Source organism: Colobus angolensis, unplaced genomic scaffold (genome assembly GCF_000951035.1).
Source record: "Colobus angolensis palliatus isolate OR3802 unplaced genomic scaffold, Cang.pa_1.0 Scaffold196, whole genome shotgun sequence".
Lineage (NCBI taxonomy): Eukaryota > Metazoa > Chordata > Mammalia > Primates > Cercopithecidae > Colobus > Colobus angolensis.
The window spans coordinates 4,959,302-4,981,144 of record NW_012115110.1 but is presented as its reverse complement, the minus strand read 5'-3'; the positions used below and the strand labels follow the sequence as shown (position 1 = coordinate 4,981,144).

Genomic DNA, 21,843 nt, shown 5'->3' with positions numbered 1-21,843 from the left:
GAGCTCAGGAGTTCAAGACCAGCCTGGGCAACATGGTGAAACAAATACAAAATACAAAAAATAACAGAAGTTAGCCAGGTGTGGTGGTGGACACCTGTAGTCCCTCCTACTTGGGAGACTGAGGTGGGAGGATCTCTTGAGCCCCAGGGGGCAGAGGTTGCAGTGAGCTGAGATCATGACACTGCACTCCAGCCTGGGTAACAGAGCCAGACAGTGTCTCAAAAAAAAAAAAAAAAAAAAAAAAAAAAAAAAAAAGACAATGAAGGAGAGAGAGAGAGAGAAGAGAGAGAAAACAATTGAAAGATTCTATCCTGATGACTTTACATGTGGAAAAGTGGCTAGGATCTGGGAGCCAAAGAATGAAACAGCCTTCGGAAGCTTGAAAATGCCAGGAAATGAATTCTCCCTTCAAAATCTCCAGAAAAAAACAGCCCTGCTAATATCTTGACTTTAGCTCAGTGAGACTGATTGTGGACTTATAACCTCTGAAACTGTAAGATAAAAAATCTGTTCTGTTTTAAGCCATCAAATTTGTGGAAATTTATTATAGCAGCAATAGGAGTTTGATACAACAGTACACATAAAGTACTACATAAACTACCCGGGATAGAAAAACTTAAAGAAATACTACTTGCTTCTGTTTGCTTTTCCAAATTTTAGCAGCCCAAATCTAGAAAAACTTCAAAAAGTCTTCACCTTGCAAAATAAATGAGCCATAAAATGTATTCAATAAAGTCATTATAATACCTGCTATCACATTAGGATTAACAACAGGTAAGTTTGTCATTATCTACCCAACCATGACCACCCAAGGATCACTTTCTTGTTCCACTAAATTCTGCAGAGAGGAAAACAATTTTGCATCCAAGGACAGCCAGAAAGACTACTGGTTCACTAACCCCCACAGAGAGCTGCAGAATCCAGGTATAGCATGGGGTCTCTGTGCCTCACTTGACCAGTATTTTTTACTAAAAGGAAGGTTCTATCATATTTGATCCGCAGGATGGTTCAGATTAAGTAAATCACACAAAAAAAAATTTGTTAAATTACTTTAAAATAAATACAATATATAAATCAAAGAGGGTTTATTCTCCCTCTATGAAATAGCAAACCTGGCTTTTACTCCTACGGAAACAGCATTTATTTCAACTGCCTAGGCAGTTAGCAAACAGTGTTTTTGTTTTGCTGTGAATCCAGCTCTCATTAATTCCTGAGAGCCTATTACATACCCCAGAGAGCAACACTCACTGAAATATGTTTTCTCAGGTCTGATAAGAGCCATCTGCCACACTACACGGTGTTCAGGAAACAGCCGCAGATTTTACTGCGGGATATGAAACTTAAGACAAAAGTCAAAACCCGAGACAGGTGAATACCTTCGGTTTCTAAAGGTGGCCTCAATTCCAATGCAATGCATTCTTCTCCCTACCTTGTAAGAAGTCATGATTTTTATTGTTCATAACGAGAATACTTTTAAGGCAAGAACACAACTCTGAGAAAATCTCTAGCAACATTTTTCACTCCTTCTTCCCTCAAAATCTTATAGTACGAATAGCCACTTTATTCAAGCATGGGCTTTGATCTTTAGAAATTCATCTCACTTGCATCTGAAAAATGTCACAAAATTTGAAGAAAAGAAAGTATGGAGTTTTGCAATTTTGAAAAGATTTCAGAATCATTAGACAGGTCCCAATGGTTTCAATAGTCCCCCCGCCCCCCGCACACTCCCATCCTGGGTGAAGAGGGACGGCTTCCTGGGCTCACTCACCACTGCATCCTCTCCAAGGAGGAAGGACAGCAGAGAGTGGGGCTGTGAAACGAGGCCAAGGAACTCCCAAGGTGGCCGCCTCTTAACCTCTGGGAGCACCAGCTCTCTCTGACACAGCTGCTAACGTGTACATTAAATTGAATGCTATTTATGTATCTAAACAATGACTGAAACTGTTTTCTGGCTGACCAACACTTATCCTTCCTGAATGAAGAACTCTGAAGGACATGAATTACTGTTTGCCACAGTGACTGTGGGTGAAGCGAAAGGTGGTCTGTGGTGCAGGGTGAGCAGGAAGTGACATGTGGAACCCAAACCTGAATTTCATCGGTGGCCCTACTGGGTCTCAGTGTCTCCGAGGCCTCTCCCTTCTATGAAGGTCACACAGGTTGCCCCTGGCCAGTGTTTTTGCTTTCTTAAATCTCTCAGATTATATCTTACTGATGGCTTTTTTTTTTTTTTAAACCAAGATAATCTCTTCTTCCCATTTAATTACATGCTGGTCTGAGAAAAGTGCAAACACATCTCATCGTAGACACATATTCTCTGAAGCCCTAACCAGAAAGGTACTGCATTCTAGGAGTAGACTCTGGAAATGGACTTCCAACGCTTGTGACAAAATGCTCCTGTGATGGAAAGTTGTATTCTATTAAACATATTTAATTTCAGTTCTTATTTCTTTAAAGTGTCCCTTCTCACTTTCTTTATTTTTGAAAGAATCACTGGCTTCCTTTCTGAAACTAGTAGATGCATGTCTTTCTAAGGTCTCCCATCATGGTCTAGTTCTTGAGCCCCACAAGGTCAATGCGGCTCCTCTAACCCTCAGGTCACTGTGGCAAGGGATGCCATGTGCTTTTGGCCGCTCAGGTCTCTTCAGAGAAATATGACGTGCAGGTGAGGTCAGTGACCTGACACTGCTTTTATCAAGGCTGTTCCTAAAAATATTAGGTTATGTAATCCGTCTACTTGGAATTTCTGTTCTCTGCAGCTTTGGTGCTATTTTGAAGGAGATTACAGAGCTGATGAAAAAAAAAGGTAAGACATGTCTGTCGGGCCCAACTTGCTCCAGTCTGTACTGCTTGAGAAAGGAAACGATCTCTCCCAAAACATTTGAATCCTGCAGCATGCGCTACAGCAGGACCACCCACGAATGCTAAGTGCTACTTGTCAAAACTGTGGAATTTTCTAGAACCCAGATGTAAAACGTTACTGAAAAGAGGTGTATAAGGATAAACTGGATAATAGTCCCAAGTTAATAACTGTCTGTGTCTCTTAATTTTGAATTCAGAATTTGAGACACATCTAGAACAAAGAAATGAACAAATACCTTTGCTATATAGGTGGTAAGACAAAACGTATTTTTTAACAACAAACCATAATATTTGCCAATCATACCAATGCGAAGGCAGCGTTTACAGTTATATCCCAGTGCCTAGAGCCATGCCTGCCACAGCCTTGGTGTTCACTAAATATTTGTTGAATGAATGAACTAATATCCTGGATCCCTGTTTTCAAAAAAAGAATGTGATTATCATTCAGCAATCCACACACAGACAAAGGACTAGTGCCAAAATTTAAAGGATATATTTTTTGCTCCCACCACAATACACTTCGATGAAATTGTATAGGGTGAACTAACTCAATACAACGTAACAAACAATAATTAAGAATCCATGATATGCCAAACACTGCTAAGAGCAGAGATAATATGATGAAGGCCCACAGGGAGGGGGAGTAGAGGGTTTATAGCCAGCCATGCTAATTATTAGCTTTACAGACTGGGTTCCCAGTGAGAAATACACAAACCCAGGAACACACAGCTGATCCGCCATCACCCGGAGTGAAGCACAGCAAATCCAGGGCCCCTCTATGGCTTCTTCTCCATGCACATCTGTTGTGCCTGCTTTCCGCCATGCTTGGCGATATCTTTCTCCCCGCACATCTCCTATTGTCTCCATTGCTTGTTTTCTGTAATGCTTCCTTGCAGTCTATACATTTCCCTGATGTGCATTTGTGCCACCCACAGCAAGCAACCTAGGATGGCCCTGACAATGACACCTGGCTCCACCCCAGACTCTTCAGTCACCTCCCTGAGGAAGACTCCAGCATTTCATCCTACATGGGCAACAGGTGCTGTGGGAAGTGCTGCGATGGCACAGTGCCGCGGGCGGGGGTGGGGGGTGGGGGCTCGTACTTCTGCTGGTGCAGACGCTTGTCACAAACACTAACCAGAAGCGAGTTTCTTCACGAACTGTTCTTATTTGACTTCCCCAGCCACTTGCTGATGATGGTTGGTGCATCTGGCTGTGGGTGATCCTGGGTCCCTGGGTCTGAAGGCTGCATGGGGAAGATGCCATCTTTGCTCTTTTGAGCATAACTCTCTGTTACAGTTTAGATATTTGTCCCCTCCAAATCTCATGCTGAAATTTGATCCCTGATGTTGGAGGTGAGGCCTGGTGGGAGGTGTTTGTGTCTTGGGGGTGGATCCTTCATGGACAGATAAATGCCCTCCCTAGGAAGCGAGCTTCAGTGAGTTCTCATTCTATTGTTCCCATGAGAGTTGGTTGTTCAAAAGAGCCTGGCACTGCTCCTCCTTCCCTGCCTCTCTCTTGCTTCCTCTCTCGCCAAGTGATCCCTGCACATTACCCATTATCCACGAGTGGAGGCAGTGAAAGGCACTCATCAGAAGCAGATATGGCACAGGCTTCTTGTGCAGCCTGCAGAACTATGAGACAAATAAACCTCTTTTCTTGATAAATTACTCAACCTCAGGTATTCCTTTATAGCAGCACTAAGCAGACTAAGACACTTCCCAGGTGCAGAGCCCAGGGTTTCTTCTCTGGTTTTTCTGAAGCTCATGAATGAATGAACCACACTCAACATTAATAGTAACAGCATCATTTTGATAATGCCTAAAGTAATGTGGATGTAAGATGAAACATGCATTACCTGTTGACGTTTTTCAAATTCCAACTTGATCCGGGACTTGATGCAATTACAGGTGTCCTGATATGTTTGCTGAAGAGCAAGTTCCATGAGGTGCTTATGGTAGGCTCCTGCCAGGTTCCCACAGATGAAAATGATCACATTGGCCAGGATCTAAAGAGACAGAAAGAGCTGCTCAATAGGGTGACTGTTTCTCACTCATGAATATAATCAAAACGAAGCGCACATTAGCAACTGTCTTCAGAGAGATAACTGCGGGAAGTTAATTTTACTTCTGCTTCCAAAGTAACATTTTTATTTGCTTAACAGAAAACATCAGTCTCCAGAAGAGTTCTGCCCTTGTTTTGGATCCATGCCCTTTGGTAGACGACTTTGTAGTCCCTCCCTTGACTTTGGGCTCAGTCATGAGATCTGCTTTGCTTTGGTTAATGCAATGTGGACAGAAATAACCATGAGCCAGATCCAGCCCAGGATTAGGAGACCTTTTGTTTTTCAAGTCACTCTCTTGCGTCTCATTAGGAAAAGAACACTTCCGGGTAGCCCACCAGTCCCAGGATGAGAGACACATGGAGCAGAGCTGTCCTAGTCAACCTGCAGTCTATTATTGTGTACCTCTGAGATTTCATGGTTGTTTTGCAGCATTATTGCGATACTAGGTGACTAATACAAACTGCCCTCACACCGAAACTGTACTTGCTGAGCCTGGATAATTGACATTCACCCATTATCTTTTGTTTATGTAGAAATATGGTAGTCTTTCAAAACATAAAACTCATTATTCTTTTGATGATAAAAACAATTCATGTTCATACAATTTGGGAGAAAAACAAAGATATAAAGAAAAACTAAAAATAATCTGTAATTGTCCTGCCCAGGCACAACACTCTGCTGTCCATATGGCCTTGTCTACCTACTCCGTTTTCCTCTGTATTTTCAAAATTGGTGGCATACTCTACTTTGTCAAGATCTCTATCTCGTTCCAAAAAGCTTCAGTTCATTCTGAATGTAGTTTTTGTCCTTTGCTTTAACATTTAATAAGATATTTTTTAGATCATATAAGTTCTGTAGAAACAAGATTTTAAATGCTTAGATAATATTCAGTTCTGTGACTGGATTGTCCTTTAGATATGTCCATATTGTTTAATACTTATTAATATTCTGTGCATTTGCATTATGCTATAGTGGTCAACCTCATGTATAAAGCTTTGGCTTCATATTTGATCATTTCCTCAGACGTAATTACTGAAAAGTCGTAAGTATTTTTAAATTCTTGATACATATTGCAAAATTGCTCTCAGGAAATATTCCATTTACATTCTCATCAACAGTGTATGACAATGGTCTTTTTTTTTTTTTGAGACGGAGTCTCGCTCTGTCGCCCAGGCTGGAGTGCAGTGGCCGGATCTCAGCTCACTGCAAGCTCCGCCCCCCGGGTTCACGCCATTCTCCTGCCTCAGCCTCCCGAGTAGCTGGGACTACAGGCGCCCGCCACCTCGCCCGGCTAGTTTTTTGTTTTTTTTGTTTTTTTTTTTAGTAGAGACGGGGTTTCACCATGTTAGCCAGGATGGTCTCGATCTCCTGACCCCATGATCCACCCGTCTCGGCCTCCCAAAGTGCTGGGATTACAGGCTTGAGCCACCATGCCCGGCCGACAATGGTCTTTTTAGTTAGCCCACTATTCACATGGAGCAAGCTCTTGTGTGTCCCGGGCAAGACCTACAGACCTGTCTGTGAGTGGATAGACAGATCTGGTTAAAATCCAACCTGCCCTCCATTTCCATATGACTTGTATTCTCACCGAGACAGGTCACTAGTGGCTTTAATACCCACTCAGCAGCATCAGTCCCAAATATCCTATGCTCCTCCCTAAGAATCTCCCCATAACACAGACCACTTTATCACATTAACCATCCAACGTGGTGAGCAGGAGTGGTTGGAACCCATCATGGGAAATTTATTCCTAAATCTTCAAAGTTCCCCGTGACAGGACTGAACAGAGAATCATAGCTGTCCTCCCTCTCTGTGGGGGGGTCACTTCTGCCCAGGAGAGCAGGAGGAATCGGTCTAACTGGAGGGCTTGGGAAAAGGATATGAACGCTCTGCATCTTAGCCCATCCTCCCCCATAAGCAGGGTCTTCCTCCCTATGCATTCTCAGCCAAGCAGTGGACCTAGTGAGCCACTTGCCTCCGTGCTGAGAAAGACCTCGATTTGAGGGCAGATGGCTGTAGGGAAAGATGGGTAAACTCAGGGGATAATCAGCAAGATCATTTATTCCTAACTGCACTCTCCAAATAGGTGTAAGAGTAATAAGGTGACATTTTGTTCTCCATCTACCCAATGCCTTTGTCTGTCTCTCAAAGGGTTCTGAACCCAAGAGGAAAACAGTAATATTAATTAGTAGCCTCCTCAAGTCCTAGAAAATAAATGTTTGGGATACAGGAAAAAAAAAGGACAGAGTTAGAATTGGAAGAATGATGTGATGAGGTTCTCTGTGAATAAATGCAGAAGCACAATAGAAGTGGGGTCCAGAATCATGCACATTAGAAGGGGCCTTCAATGACGTTTCATGTAACTCACTCATTTCACAGAGATTTGGGGCCAGGGAGATCCTAAAGCTCACCCATATTCTCACAGCTAACCCCCATAATGTCCAGTTATGTATCTATATTTTATCTCCTCCCCATTAGTATGGATAATTAAAATCTTTACTGGGAATTCCTCTGTGTGTGTGATCTGTGTGTGGTATATGCATGTGGTATGCATACATGCATGTAATCTGTGTGTGAAATGCATGCTTTGGTGATGTGTGTGCATGTGATACGCAGGTAACGCACGAGCTCTGTGTGGAAGGCATATGTGCTCACAGTCTGTGTGTAAGCGGGTGCAGCAGCCCAGTGCTTCAGAGCAATGTGGCTGTCTTCAGTGTTACTTCTACACATTTTCTAGCATCACAGGGCTCTCTTCCTTCCCAAGGCCATACTTTGACACATCACCTCTTCTGAGAATGTCAATCCTGGAGCATGTGGAAAGTCCAGATGACCTTCCTGGCTTCCGATTTGAGGGGACCCTCCACTAGTTGAATAGGAGTCGATTTCAGCACCATGTCCAGTGGTGCATTGTCAGTTAAGTCTTGCCATACTCTGCTTCTGCAAAATGACCATCTGCTTTGCTATAAGTTCTTCAGACCTTGTCATTGCTGGATACGCTTTGAAGAACAGCGCACCAAAGAATGCAGGAAATGAGAGAAACCAATGCAAACCATGCTGCTCAGAATTAGAAAATACTAACTCCTTCCGTGTTAGGTGTAGCTGAAATAATAATAAAAATGACTCAGTGATTATTCATGAGAGCTTTTTCTCTTCCTCCTCGGAAAATGCCTTCGAAGCAAACCTGTCAACATTTTAGGGAGTAAATTCCTCCACAATAAAAACCAAGTGGAAGCAACAGAACTGAATGAAGCCATCATCTGTCCCTGGGCTTCCTCTGCAGGACATAGAAATGGGGCACTTTGATACCAACACTGAGGCTCCAATGCGAGTCTCTACCCTCTGGAATGCGAGTACTGTCTTATCCTGTTTTCCCGGAATCCCACTCCCCACTTATTTCCTGTGAATTCTCTTCGCTTGGAGGCCCTTGTTGCAACAGAGCTTGCCACAGGCTTTTCTTCCCCTACGTTGAGGCAGCCTGTATAGGGTAGTCCTCCTCTGTGGCAGTAGACTGAATTCAGGGTGCTCTCCACCGTGCTGCCTGGCCCTGTGCACAGAGCCAGTGTAGCTGACCAGGCAAATGTTTCTTGTCCATTGAGAGGTTTCCAAACATTTGGCAACATTCCAAGCTCATTCCAAGCAAGGGGAGGCCCCCTGGAGAGCAATAAGGTTTTGCACTTCTTGCTGCCTGTCTTCCAGCCAATGCTCTGGGACTGCCACATTCTACTGGCACATTTGCACTGCCATGGCAGGTAAGGAAAAACCTTCTTGGAGTAATTCATTCTGGATGCTGCATTGCTTCCAACAAATGTAATTTGAACCCCTCCTATCTACAGAGAATGGGAAATAATGCACTTACTGAGTTTTAGTTTATATATTCAAAGGAAAACTTTTAAGCAATAAACAACATAGGGCTTTAATGTCAAATAGAATATGATATGTCTTTCCTGATGGAAAACTTATCGAATTATAAGCCTGTTCCTGATACCTGGTTTCATCCCTATATTCTAAGGTTAATTGAATTGACCTTGGCATTTTGATAATGACACACATTTACAAATACAATTGATGTCCTAAATAATTTTTCTTTTAAAATGATGCATGCATGGAATGACTTTATACAAGACCTAGGGCTGCAAGAAAGTGATTAGGTTACAATTTGCTTTTCAAAAATAATATCAAAGCATTTTATTTTCCAGAAGACTGTTAAGCAGAACCTCTGACAAACAATCCTATTTCCACAATGTTGAGTTTGTTTTATAACATCATACCATCTTGATGTCTCCTTTTATCTTCTTGCTTCATTTAGCTACTTTCACATCTGTCAGAAAACAGGAGAGGAACTTGGCCTCCAGAGATCTCTTAGAAGGAAATAAATTATTTAAGGTAATAACAGCAGTCAAGGTTTACCCTGAAGATTAAAACCAGGTCTTGAAATCGAGCATGTGCGGAGTCTGGAATCTGTGTAAGTGGAACCATGCCCACACATCCTCACAGAAGGTTGCTGTCCGCACTGCTCCCCATCTTCTCTTGATATAAATGTGGGGTGATTTGTCAACACTTTCTCAGAGGATGCAAATTAATGAATCCTGTACTTCTCGGAAGCATGGTGTCTACTAGCAAATTATTATTATTATTTTGCTCCTTTCATAATGACCACCATAGCCCTTCTAAATATACCTTGTATCTTTTTACCCTTAAGAGTACAGAGAACAATGCAATCAGGAGAAGGGACTTGTTTTATTATTTCACCTTATAGACCAGGCAACAAAAGGTCTAAAAAGTTAAGTGACCTGTGTGCTGCCCCCAGGCCAGGAGAGGCTCTCCAGATTGTCCCTGTATATTCTATACAGCCCTAATTCATATGCATACGGCCAAATTTCTCCAGCACACGCAACCCCCTCTAGGGCATGGGGAAGGCATTTCTGAGGAATTTCTAAAGAGACACAAGTTATTTTGTAAGAAACTGATTTTTTTCTTTATAAAGCATTTGTATTTATGCTGCAAAGTGCTTTCATCATTTAAAGTTATGTTAAGTTCTTGGAGACCATATGCCCATGGAGCCTTTACTGGTTCAGCTCATGCATCTGTGCCTGTTGAGAGGAGAGTGAAGGGAGGGTCAGGCTGCTCTCACCCAGGTTATGGGGCACAAGTGTGACCCATCTGAGGACTATTTCACCCAGGAAGAAAACATTTAAGGGTATCAGGTCATTGTCTTTAAGCATTTGAGAAATTATCACGAGTTGGGTGACCACTCAGATTCCTCCTTGTGGCTCTGATGTAATTATGCATTTTAAAGAGTTTACTATTCTAATTCTTAACCTCATGTTGGGGTGGCAAACTAAAATGGCCCACGCAGACACCAGGCAGCACCCTGCAGGCTGAGGGCAAAGCCAGGCTCCTGGTAACGCGGGAAATGCCATCACTTAATGACAGGTTTTTTTGTTTGTTTGTTTTCTATGAACTGCACAATGTCAAAGGAGAAAAGTTATAGCATTTGACACAGGTCATCAGCTTAAAGCAAAGCAGATCATAAATATGCAAAAACTCCAATTATAAGTCAAAGGAAAATAAAAGGGAAGACAAGAACATGATGAAGAGAGCTAGGAATGAATATTCAGTAAGCTCACCACATATCATAAGCATCCAATTTGGCTTACAGAAAGCAACGCTCTTGCCTGGGCAAGAAAATGATCAGGTACAGTTCTCCTTAACTGATCTCTCAGACACGGCTGCAGAGAATCCCAATCCCATCTCCTTAGCATTTCTCACAGCCCTCTAAGAATTAAATTTGCTATGTGCAGTGGCCCCAGGTTTTCTGCTGTTTATCAGTCATTTAGTGACAATCAGGAACACTGTGCTTTGGTTAATGACATCCAACGATCCTTAGGTCATGTGCTAGGATCTTCTAATTTGAAGTCCCTCCAAATGAGGAGGAGTGGAGTTAGACAGAAAGGTATAAAGAAAATTGAAACACCAACAGTCTCAACAGTGGATGTTATTAGGGCTTTGGGCTAAAAGACTAGAACCAAAAATGGGGAGTCCATTGCAATTTGATTTCCTATGGAAGTTTCCATTACAAAATAGATAGTACTGTTGGTCATGATTATTATTTTCTTTATTCTTTTTATACCACATCTGTTGCTATTAAGTCTTTTGGAATAGCAGACATCATGTTATTTTTTCAGATATATTTGGAGTGAAGGGCTAAAGGGTCTTATAAGTTGATAGGGCTCATGTCTGGCCAATAACTAGACAAAAATAGAGTATGGCAGCTTGGAGGGCTCTTTGCTCATCTCAGAACTGCTCCAGCAACTCATTAAAAGTCAACTGGAAGAGATGAGCCTAGAAGATCCTCAGATCGTGATAGAAAGTTCCTCCCACAAATTAATTCATTGAGAACACAGTTTCCCTCCGAGAAGAGAAAGCTGAATTAACCATGCAGAAATCTAGACCTGTACTTCTCAGTTCAGTGACTGCAAACTTGAAAATGATGGGGAAGTTTCACTCAATTATAGTTTAGAACCAGAGAAAAGAGAATAACATGGAGTTTCCAATACTCAGGGCTCCATAGAAGAAAACAACACAAGCCATGAAGATTTATGGCTTCCTTATTTTCTGCAGAGGACGGTACTGTTACCCTGTTTACTCTTCTGTCCTTTCTCTCTTTGACTTCAAGCACACAGAACAATCTTAGCTTCAGGGTTTAGCTCCTCTCCACTATGGGAAAAGAGAAGAAGCAGCAAATGAGCTGTATGAGGAAGTTACAAAGATAAAAATGGAAAAGGAAAAAGCAACACCGTCATCAATTTCTATGATGGAATATCTTTGAAGAGTTACATGGAGCATTACATTTCTCCACAGATTTCTTAGTCCTTTATGATAACTTAAAGCAGAAGGAATCACACAATCACTATCACTGAAATCCCTATTCCACTTTGCTTGCATCCAAAATAGGGCAGATGTTTCCTTTTCATCCTTGACCTATTCTGCACACCGTTTCTGCAAAGCAACACTACCAGATCTTCTCCCTACTACCTTCTGTCTCAACATAGCTTCAAGCCCAATTCCGAGAGCACCTATACACTACAAAGCATGTTTGTGAGCATTATTAGTCTCTGTCCAGACAGCCGAAACACTGTCTCCTGACCCAGTCTGATGTTTGGATAATTGCATCTTACATTTAGTCAGGCAACAAATCAATGATTCCCTAAACTTTACATCGCCACTGAGACCTATAGAAATCATTATCTCTTTGGTCTTTTTGAATTCAGATAGTTGAATGAATGTTACTTATTCCAAAGACGTTTCACCTGCTTATTTCAGAAACCCAAATTCCTGAATGGTCCTGGATCTTCCAAGAGGCTTATTAAAAATGCCAGTCTCTGTATCTTCCCAAACCCTGTCTCCTAAAGTAATGACACAATAGGAGGACACATTTTTAAGTGCTACACCTCAATGCCTTTCAAAAACTTAGAAACATGAAATTATACACCAATTAAAACAACAATTTTACTAGTCTTAAATCAGCTCTCCTAAGGATCCGCACCAAACAATATACACTTTGCCTGGTTCTGGTGATTTCAGTGGACTTAAATGCTTAAGAAAGAAATTTTAACACACTCTAATTCAGACTTTTCATTAATTTAGACAGATCATCTCTCTAATTAATCTGAATCAATGAAGTTTTGCTTCATTTAAACACCATTTGTAATTCTTTTCATTCACCACCACTTAATAGGTGACACATGTGGTCCACACCCACTCATTTAAAAATTTGAAAGCTGACAGGTATTTAGGTTTATTTAAAAGCATGACCAAGGCTATTAGAGACTCTGACTTATGCAGCTTAGTTTAGGAGAAAATAATACTCCATTTTAGCGTGAACATGTGGCGTATTCCCCTTCTATTAACAAAGCACACAGAAGGGATAAAATGCCTTTTGTGGGTACAAGGGGGAGGAGGTTTTGCAATTGGCATTGTGTATTTGCAACTGGCATTGTGACCTACCTATAGTCGCATTCATAATCTACACAATAGAAGGTCAATTTGGAATTACACAAAAAAAGTGCAGACTGCCCCACTGATTATGACTGAATCAGAAAACACCTGATGAAAGGATATGGGCCTCTAAACATTGACATCAAATGTAACAGGACAATGGAGAGATGAGATTGCACAGAGGTATAGGAATAACAACACAGGATGCCACGGCCAATCTCACCTGGAGATTTAAACATGATATTGGTAAGCACATCCGTTACAAAATGATAGGCTATAAAATGCTGCGAAACAGTCACGGACTCCAACTAAAGGAGAAAAATAGTGAGTGCTGTGATTCACAAGGCCTACTTTGAATTGGAATGTCCTTTTTGGTCTGACCAAAATATGCTGCATAAAGTCATAGTGTAATTATAAAAGGATGCATCACTGAAACCATTTGGGAAGAGGAGAACAAAAACTTTTCTATTACAAACGAAACTTTGGTTGTTTCATTAATTATACTCATTAGGAAAGGGCATGCCTGGCAGCTGCTTCCCTTGATAGAATCAAAGACTGAAAGGTCCTCAGAAGCACTCTCCCCAGAGTGTACTCTTGGGGTTACCCCAACCACCTTCCTTCCTCTCCTGGTGTATGTTTTTCTGTAAACCATGTCCTGTAAGAAGGAAAAGACAAATTTTTAAACCCACTGGCACCATACTCTGACTTCTTGTAAATTTCTGTCAGAGAACATGTATTATTTTTGCCCCAAACACCAAGTGACATTTCATGTTTTCCCAAATGGACAAGACTGCAGCTGTTTTGCCCAGACAATAGCATTCAAAGACCACAATCAAAAGGAGTGGGCTTTGCTAAATATGTGCAATAGTATGCTACGACTACAACAACAACTACTACTACTACTAATAAAATGCCATAGACTGGGTGGCGTAAACAGCAGACATTTATTTCCTTACAGTTCTGAAGGCTACAGTCCAAGACCAAGGTGTACTTAGGTTTGATCGAGGCCTCTCTCCTTGGCTTGCAGACGCTTGCCTTCTTGCTGTGACTTGGCCTATTTTATGCTGCTATAACAGTAGACCACAGACTGGGTAACTTCTACAAAACAGAAATTTCTCAGCTCACAGTTCTGGAAGCTGTAAAGTCCAATATCAAGGTGATGGCAGGGTTGGCAGTTCTAATTCCAGGAAGGAGCCTTGAGCACAGCAGCCTCTGTAGGGGAGGAATGCTTGGTCTCCCATGGCAGAACACAAAAGATCAAGTGGAAAAAATGGGATTAACTCCCTTTTATAACAGTGTTAATCCCACCCATGAGGTCAGAGCCCTCGTGACCTAATCACTTCGTAAAAGTTCTACTTCCTAATAGTGTTACAATGGCAATTAAACTTCAACATGAGTTTCAGAGGGGACAAAAATTCAGTGACCTCACAGGGTCTCTTCTCTGTGAGCACACAACCATGGTGTCTCTGTGTGTCCCAGTCTCCTCTTCTAATACAGACACCAGTCAGATTGCATTAGGGCCCATCCTAAAGATCTCATTTTACCTTAACCACCTCTTCAAAGGCCCTATGTCTAAATACAGTCACATTCTGAGGTGGTTAGCCTTCAGCATAAGAATTTTGAGGGAACACAATTCAGTCCACCACAATATGACACTAAGTTTTAAAGACATTTTTACATATACATCACCAGAGAATCCACTGGAATGTCAAAATGGGCAAGCCTTAGACATTTGGGGCTGGTAGCTCTTTTGCAGAAATTCCATATACTACCCATGATGGTTCAATGTGCACCAAGATAGGATATTCATTAAATACCCTTTAGTCATTCCACAAAACATTTGCTGGTATTTATTTTTAATCAATTAAATTTTGTACTCTTCCCCTAAAGAAATCAATGTCATTAAAATAAATGCAATAAAACAAGCCAACAATAGAACTCAACAAAGCAAACAAACAATTGAGATGATGCAAGGCAGGCTTCTCATGAGCTGGAGAAGTGAGATTTTAATTGCAGCCACTAGGTTCTCAGGGTGATGGCTATGAAGTTTCTGCCACTGGGATCATCATTAGTTAGTTTCCTATATGAGAACATACAAATACTTGTGATTGAAGGAAGACTGGTGATAAACTTCTTCTGACATTATTATACTTCTTCTGACATTATTATAAAGCTAATTGCAAAAATAAAACCACTAATGCAGAGGTTCCTCAGTTTTCCTGGTTCATAATACTCATTAATTCTTTTTATCATGTTACTAGACTAAAGGAAATTCCTAGGAGTTTTGTTTATTACTTAGTGAGGTCAAAGCAACTTCAGTATTATGCCCAAACAACTTAGCACCTGATGCAAAAAACCACTAGCACCACCATATATGAAAATAAAATATAATATTTTTATTTCATTCTTAGATAATCATGGTGAAATACTAATGATGTATCAGTGGCCAATGTGCCTGTTGAGTGTTGCATAACTTTACAGAACACGGATTCTGATTCAAGACTGCCACCTACATCTCCCACTGCATCTTAATCTCTGCATCATACTGGTTTTTGCTCACAGCAACAACAGAAACCCAGCTTTGCAAAGACATGATGTGAAAAAAGGAATGCTGCATGATCTAACGTTGAAACGATGAACTATTTCAAGAGTAGTTTGCTGAGCCTCTTTGTATTTCCCTTGAAATTTTATAATATCCTGGAGTGTCCCTGGGTGCCTTAGAACAGTCTGAAAACCACATCACCAAAGAACTAAGGTTTTGATGAAGTAAATAAATATACAAATTAATTAAATAAAACAGTTATGAAAACTATGATGAACTTGCTATCTATATTCTCTTCCAAAAATTTTGAGACAGTAGCAGATACTTCCTTTCTGTGCTCATTTTTCTTCTTCTGAGACAAGAAGCAGTCATCTAACACACCCCGTAAGTCCAGATTTGGTCAAGTTCTCACTTGAAAAAGATGGCTTGCAAGAAAGAGCTATAAGTCACATGAAGTGTCAGTTAAAAAGGTATTGGCAGGAAAACCAACAAGGAATTCGGAAGCATCCCAGGGATAGTAATAGAAGTTTCGTCACCACGTATAGATCTGAGGAGGCAAAGGGAGTGATATGGTCTGGATTTGTGTCCCCACCCAAATCTCATGTTGAATTGTAATCCCCAGTGTTGAAGGAGGGGGCTGGTGGGAGGTGACTGGACCATGGGGGCAGATATCCCCCTTGCTGTTCTTGTGATAGTGAGTTCTCATGAGATCTGGTTGTTTACACGTGTGTAGCACCTCCCTGTTCTCTCTCTCTCCTGCTCCACTGTGTGAAGATGTGCCTGCTCCCCGTTCGCCTTCCGCCACAATTGCAAGTTTCCTGAGGCCTCCTCAGTCATGCTTCCTGTACAGCCTGCAGAATGGTGAGTCAACTAAACCTGTTTTCTTCATAAGTTACCCAGTCTCAGGTAATAAGATAATGTTATTACCTTATAGCAGGTAGTTCCTTATAGGAATGCAAGAGAACAGACTAATACAGGGAGGGAGATGTTGCTAGAATCTGGAGAAAGGTGTTACTGCTGGGGAGTCAGCTACCCAACAGGAGTTGGTGGAAGCTAAGTCACTGCAAACCTGTGTCCTGGCACAGGGGCTGTTACAGCCTCAATCCCTGACCTCATTCTCCTCTTGCCCTGCAGTTCCTTGGCCATGCCTCCCACTTGCCTGACCCAACCTGAAGCCAGAGGACAAAGGAGCTGGTGACACAGTGCTTCACATTCACTTCCATGGGACAGCAGGATGAGAACAGTGACTATGGGTCTGGAGCAGCAAACAGGGACCACTCACCCCAAGTTCAATACTTCAAACTTGTGCAAAATCACAGCTAACAAAACCAAAGGTGGACTTTTGGGTTGGTCAGATTCTGTCTCCAGGAAATTAGGTTTGAGTATTAGAGATTGAGGGCACCAAGATGAAGACCATGTAACCTGGCAGTTGAAGCTACCATTTTGGGAATTCTGTGATGAAATTTTGTACAGACAGAAAGACGAATCAAGAAGCTGGCTTTTGGGAAAAGAAGGACAGGGCAGCTGTACACAGAGGCAGACATGGGCCACTCAGAGAGGATAGAGACATGGAGGTTCTTAGTCCTAGGAGGCCTGACCAAACTTTAAAAAAATGGGATGTGAGATATTTCAACACAACCCCCTTTCACAAATTTACTTAAAACAATCTGGCTTTCTGTTCATTGTGATCTGGGGTCTCTGTTGACACTCATGAGATGTGTGAAGCTCATATTATGTCAGCTTAGAATTAGTTTTGATGACTATGGGTAACATTAAGTAAATTAAAGATGTATTATTGACTGCTCAAACTGGTCAAATTTAGAGTTATGTTAATTCTTCAAAGCCTGTCCTCCCAGTGCTCTCTGGGTTACTCCTTGAGTTCTCTTCTGTCTACAGGTAACTTCCATGTAAAACCTACTCTTCAAAGAGGCATATTCTTTTGTATAGTAAGTAATATGGCTGGTCTTTGTCTTTTATTTCTTGGAAGAAGATTACATCCTTGGACTATCCTGAGTCATAGGAATGTTTTTGTTACTGGTGAGCCTCTTGGATTATACCTGAGTTTATCCTACAAGAAAGATGAGGCTCAGGATGTCTGGCAATCTGCATGAACAATCATGTGATTAGAGGAGTGAGGCTTTGAGCCACATAACATAAACCTAACCTCTGGGGAAGGGAGCTAGAAAGAGTTCAATCACATGGATGATGATTCAGTCAGTCACACCTATGAGATGAAACCCCAAGAAAAACTTTGGACACCAAAGTTCAGTGGTTGATGAACACACTGATGTGCAGGGGAGGTCATGGAAATTGGAATTTGTAGTCAGTTGGTTAGAAATGCAGGTGACCTGGGGACCACCCTCCCCCACAAGCATGGTTGGCATCTGAAGGACAGCCTGGTGGAATTCTGAGCCCTTAACTTGTGGGGTCTCCCCTAATGCTGGATGGTTAGTGCCTGCATGATTTTGCAGCAACCAGCTGGTGTCAGAATATCTTCCTTTCATGAGGTGTTATTCATTAGGTGATAACTGCCCCATACTAGAGATTCTGGTGATAGGGCACACCGTATCAGCCTGCATTTCTGTAGTTGAGCTATTTGTGCCTTCTCCATCTCTGGTTTCCTGGGATTCCTATGGCTTCTCCAGTGTGCCTGTCTCAGAGCTCAGTTTATGAGTTAATAGCTCTTGTGTGCAATCTTTCTTTTTTTTTTTTTTTTTTTTGAGATGGATCTTGCTCTGTCGCCCAGGCTGGAGTGCAGTGACAGGATCTCAGCTCACTGCATGCTCCACCTCCCAGGTTCACACTATTCTCCTCCCTCAGCCTCCCAAGTAGCTGGGACTACAGGTGCCCACCACCACACCCGGTTAATTTTTTGTATTTTTAGTAGAGATGGGGTTTCACCGTGTTAACCAGGATGGTCTCGATCTCCTGACCTCATGATCTGCCCACCTAGGCCTCCCAAAGTGCTGGGATTATAGGCATGAGCCACCATGCCCAGACTCATGTGCAATCTTATCCAGCAGTCGCCCTTTGGTGACTGGAGCTATCTCTTAGTTTAAACCACTCTCCTCACCCTTCACTCCCATTTTCCCTGCTCCCTCCCATCATCAGCCAATCCCTCACTTAGTCAATGACTGACAAACACAGGTGTACAAAAGCCCAACGTTCCTGCTTCAGGGTAGAATAAACTCCAGTGCTTCCCATGAGATCAGACTGTGGCAAGGCCTCACCCCAAACCACCACTCTGGTTTGCTCAGCTTCCTCCTTCCCTGTCCTGTCCTCCTCACTATGGTTCAGGGTTTGTCCTAGGCCACCCCCCAATTTATCCCTATCTTAAGGCCTGCTTCTGGGAAGCCCAAACAAAGACACCCTGTATCTGCATTGCATAAAAACCAAAAAGCCACATATTTGACTATTTTGTCATTTCATTGAAGTACATAAAGACCTGTCTTTCTTGAGGCAATAACATGAGGTTTCCTATTTATAGTGCATGATGTTCTAAATACCTAATTAGGTGACTTCTAAATGGGAAATGATTTCTTTTTATAGGATCTAGGTTCTTTTTTTCTTGCTGGTATCCAACTGTGAGAAATTCAGAATCACTTCTAAGAATAAAAAAAAAATGGAAATTATTATGTTTTAGGGAAAAAAGAAAACGTTCGATTAAGAGCTCTGTGTATTGCTAACAACTCTCTTCAGCTGAATTTGCTTTTCTGGAATAAGACGTCTCATGCACCCTTTATTACTCTGAGACTTCTCCCATGTCATCAGGCATTGAATAGTACAAGAAAAAATTTCTGCCACATTCAGTCTAGGTCCAACTTCTAGAATCATCTCATTGTTGTGCCTAGATGAGCTTTGGATAATTTGCCTAACAAAACCATTGTGCTTTATAAAAAATCACATACTTAAGCTTACTGGGTACACTTCTCTTAGGAAGCATAACAGTGTTTTCCATATGGTGGGCTTCACACACACTTTTTCAGCTTATAAAGAAAGTAAGAGATAAACCCCCAAACCTCATTTGGAACTGTCATGGTCAAAATAAACTCTCCACTGTTCCCAAGTCTAAATGCATTTCTGGGATGAATTAACATGCTTCCTGATGGTGTGAAGAGGTATTACAAGCCAGAAATAAAACAGAAATCCATCCAAGCCTACTAGAATTTTGAAGAATGAGTATAAAATGTTAAAAATATTCATTTCCATTTTTTCCAGTGGATATATTACATAATAAACCTGCCACTAAAAAATCAAGCATAAAACAATTAGATGCTTAACAATCCAGACTAAAACTATTAGTCCAGAGGTACCAATTTTTTAAGGACCTTAATAAAGAGTGGGCACACTAGGTAACAAGTAATGAAGTAATGAAGTTTTTTTTATAAAATGAACTTTAACAGATCAGGATATTTATTTTCTCATTATTTACTTGAGAAACATTTAATATCTTTCCCATGATTTCATAAGGCTACATCACATATAAAATTAAATAAAAGCAGCAAACGAGTTTACTGATAGTTTAAAGGAGAGTGTCCTCAAAACTCATCTTTACACTGGAAAGAGAAGAGATACAGACTGCAGAGCTTCCCATGGTCAGGTGGCCCTAAGAGTTGTTTTCCTAACAGAAACATTTAAATTCTGTGCTTGCTACAGGGAATAGTTTTCACACCTCAAGGATTTCTATAGCAATCACTGCAGTGAAAGATGCTGATGAGAAAAAAACCGTGCCTGGCATCAGAATCACTTGGGAGTAGAACAGAAATGAAGAAAACCAGTTTGATTTTAGATTATGCATTTAAAAATTCCTTTATTTAGACCAAATTTGACAACCAAATTCCATAATTTGCAAGAAAAGCACTTTTTAACTCCTTCTCAATGCATAAGAAAACCACATAGGCCTGGACCATCACTCTATCAATTGTCTCCAGGCAACAGCAAGTCTAAGCCACTGTGCTCACTCACTCCTCACTGCTTAATGCTACGGCATCCATCTCTCCCTCTTTGAATCATTCCCAAGAGCCAGTGAGCCTACTCCTTAGCTAACAACACCCTTCCTTAACACACACATCCTTCCATCTTCTCCACTTCTCATTTCCCTTTACAGCTGAGCCTCTAAGACTTGTCTACTTAAGCTCTTTCTAGTTCTTGATCCCTGTCTCTCCCGAACCCATTTCATGTGGCAACCCAAGGCACCACCGAAACCACTCTAGGCAAGAATATCAGTTACCTTCAAGTTTGCCAAACCCAACGCCTCCTTCCTACTCTCGCCTGACCTCACACCTGAGTGGCTCTCTCAACAGCAGCGGGGCCGTTTCTCCTATGGAGAATCCCAGCGTGGAGAATCCCAGCCTGCCTCAGCTGTCCTGGCATCAGGCACCCTGGGGTCAGCCCATCTCACTGACTCCACTGCCTTAATTTGAATGTTGGCAATCTCCAGGGCACTACCCAGGTCTACTTCTCTTTAAATTCCCCCAAGTCCTCCCTTGCAGCATCATCCATATACCTAACTTCTTCAACACCATCTAAATAACACCAGCGCCCAAAGGTATACCTCTAGCCTGCATCTTTCTTCTGAGGGCTAGACACAGAAAAGTAGGGCCTCTCCAATTTAATATGTTTCTTATGAAAGCATCCTACCCTAAATTCTTTATACAACCCACCCTTGTCTGCGTCTCCAAATTCTATACATGTCCTGTCTCAGCTCCACTCTAGGCACCAAGCCCTCCTCTGGGGTGCTCCAACTTGGCCAGGCTCAAGGCCTTGCACACGCACTTTCATTCCTGGCTTGTATGTCAGGGGCTCCCTGGGCACACTATCTGAATGCCTTCCTGCTATTTTCCAGGATGGCTTCCTGATATTTCTCCAGTATCACTGGAGTAAAACTCCCTGATACTTCTCCAACATCAGTGGAGTAATACTCCCTGATACTTCCCCAACATCATTTGCCAAAAGTAAATGTTTTGCATTTCTCCATCTGCTTATTGTCTGCCTTTCATGTTCTGCTCTATGTTCCTTGAGGGTCAAGATCCCACCTGTTTTATATTCCCCTATATATAGATTGGGTAATCCATACAGAACTTATTGGGTTATCCATACAGAGCTTATGTACTGGTAAGTATTTATTAAATGAATAAATATAATCCCACATACACCTACGATTCAGCATATAAGAATTGGAAATATCCTTATTAATGTATTGAATGAAAATACATTCTTTCATTCAACAAATATAATTGACAGCCTCTCATGTGCCCCAAACTGCTCAAAGTATAGAAACTATAATTTTAAGAAAACTTTTTTTTTTTTTTTGAGACAGAGTCTCGCTCTGTCGCCCAGGCTGGAGTACAGTGGCCGGATCTCAGCTCACTGCAAGCTC

General features: G+C 41.6%; 1 protein-coding gene across 1 annotated transcript in view; it reads right to left on the bottom strand.

The window, feature by feature from the left end:
* Positions 1–21,843, bottom strand: part of ADCY2 (adenylate cyclase 2 (brain)) — a 420,021-nt gene that overhangs the window by 202,868 nt on the left and 195,310 nt on the right. The window contains exon 3 of the mRNA XM_011940963.1: positions 4,718–4,867. Within this exon, the coding sequence (XP_011796353.1) occupies positions 4,718–4,867 (150 nt within the window). The remainder of the gene's footprint in view (positions 1–4,717; positions 4,868–21,843) is intronic.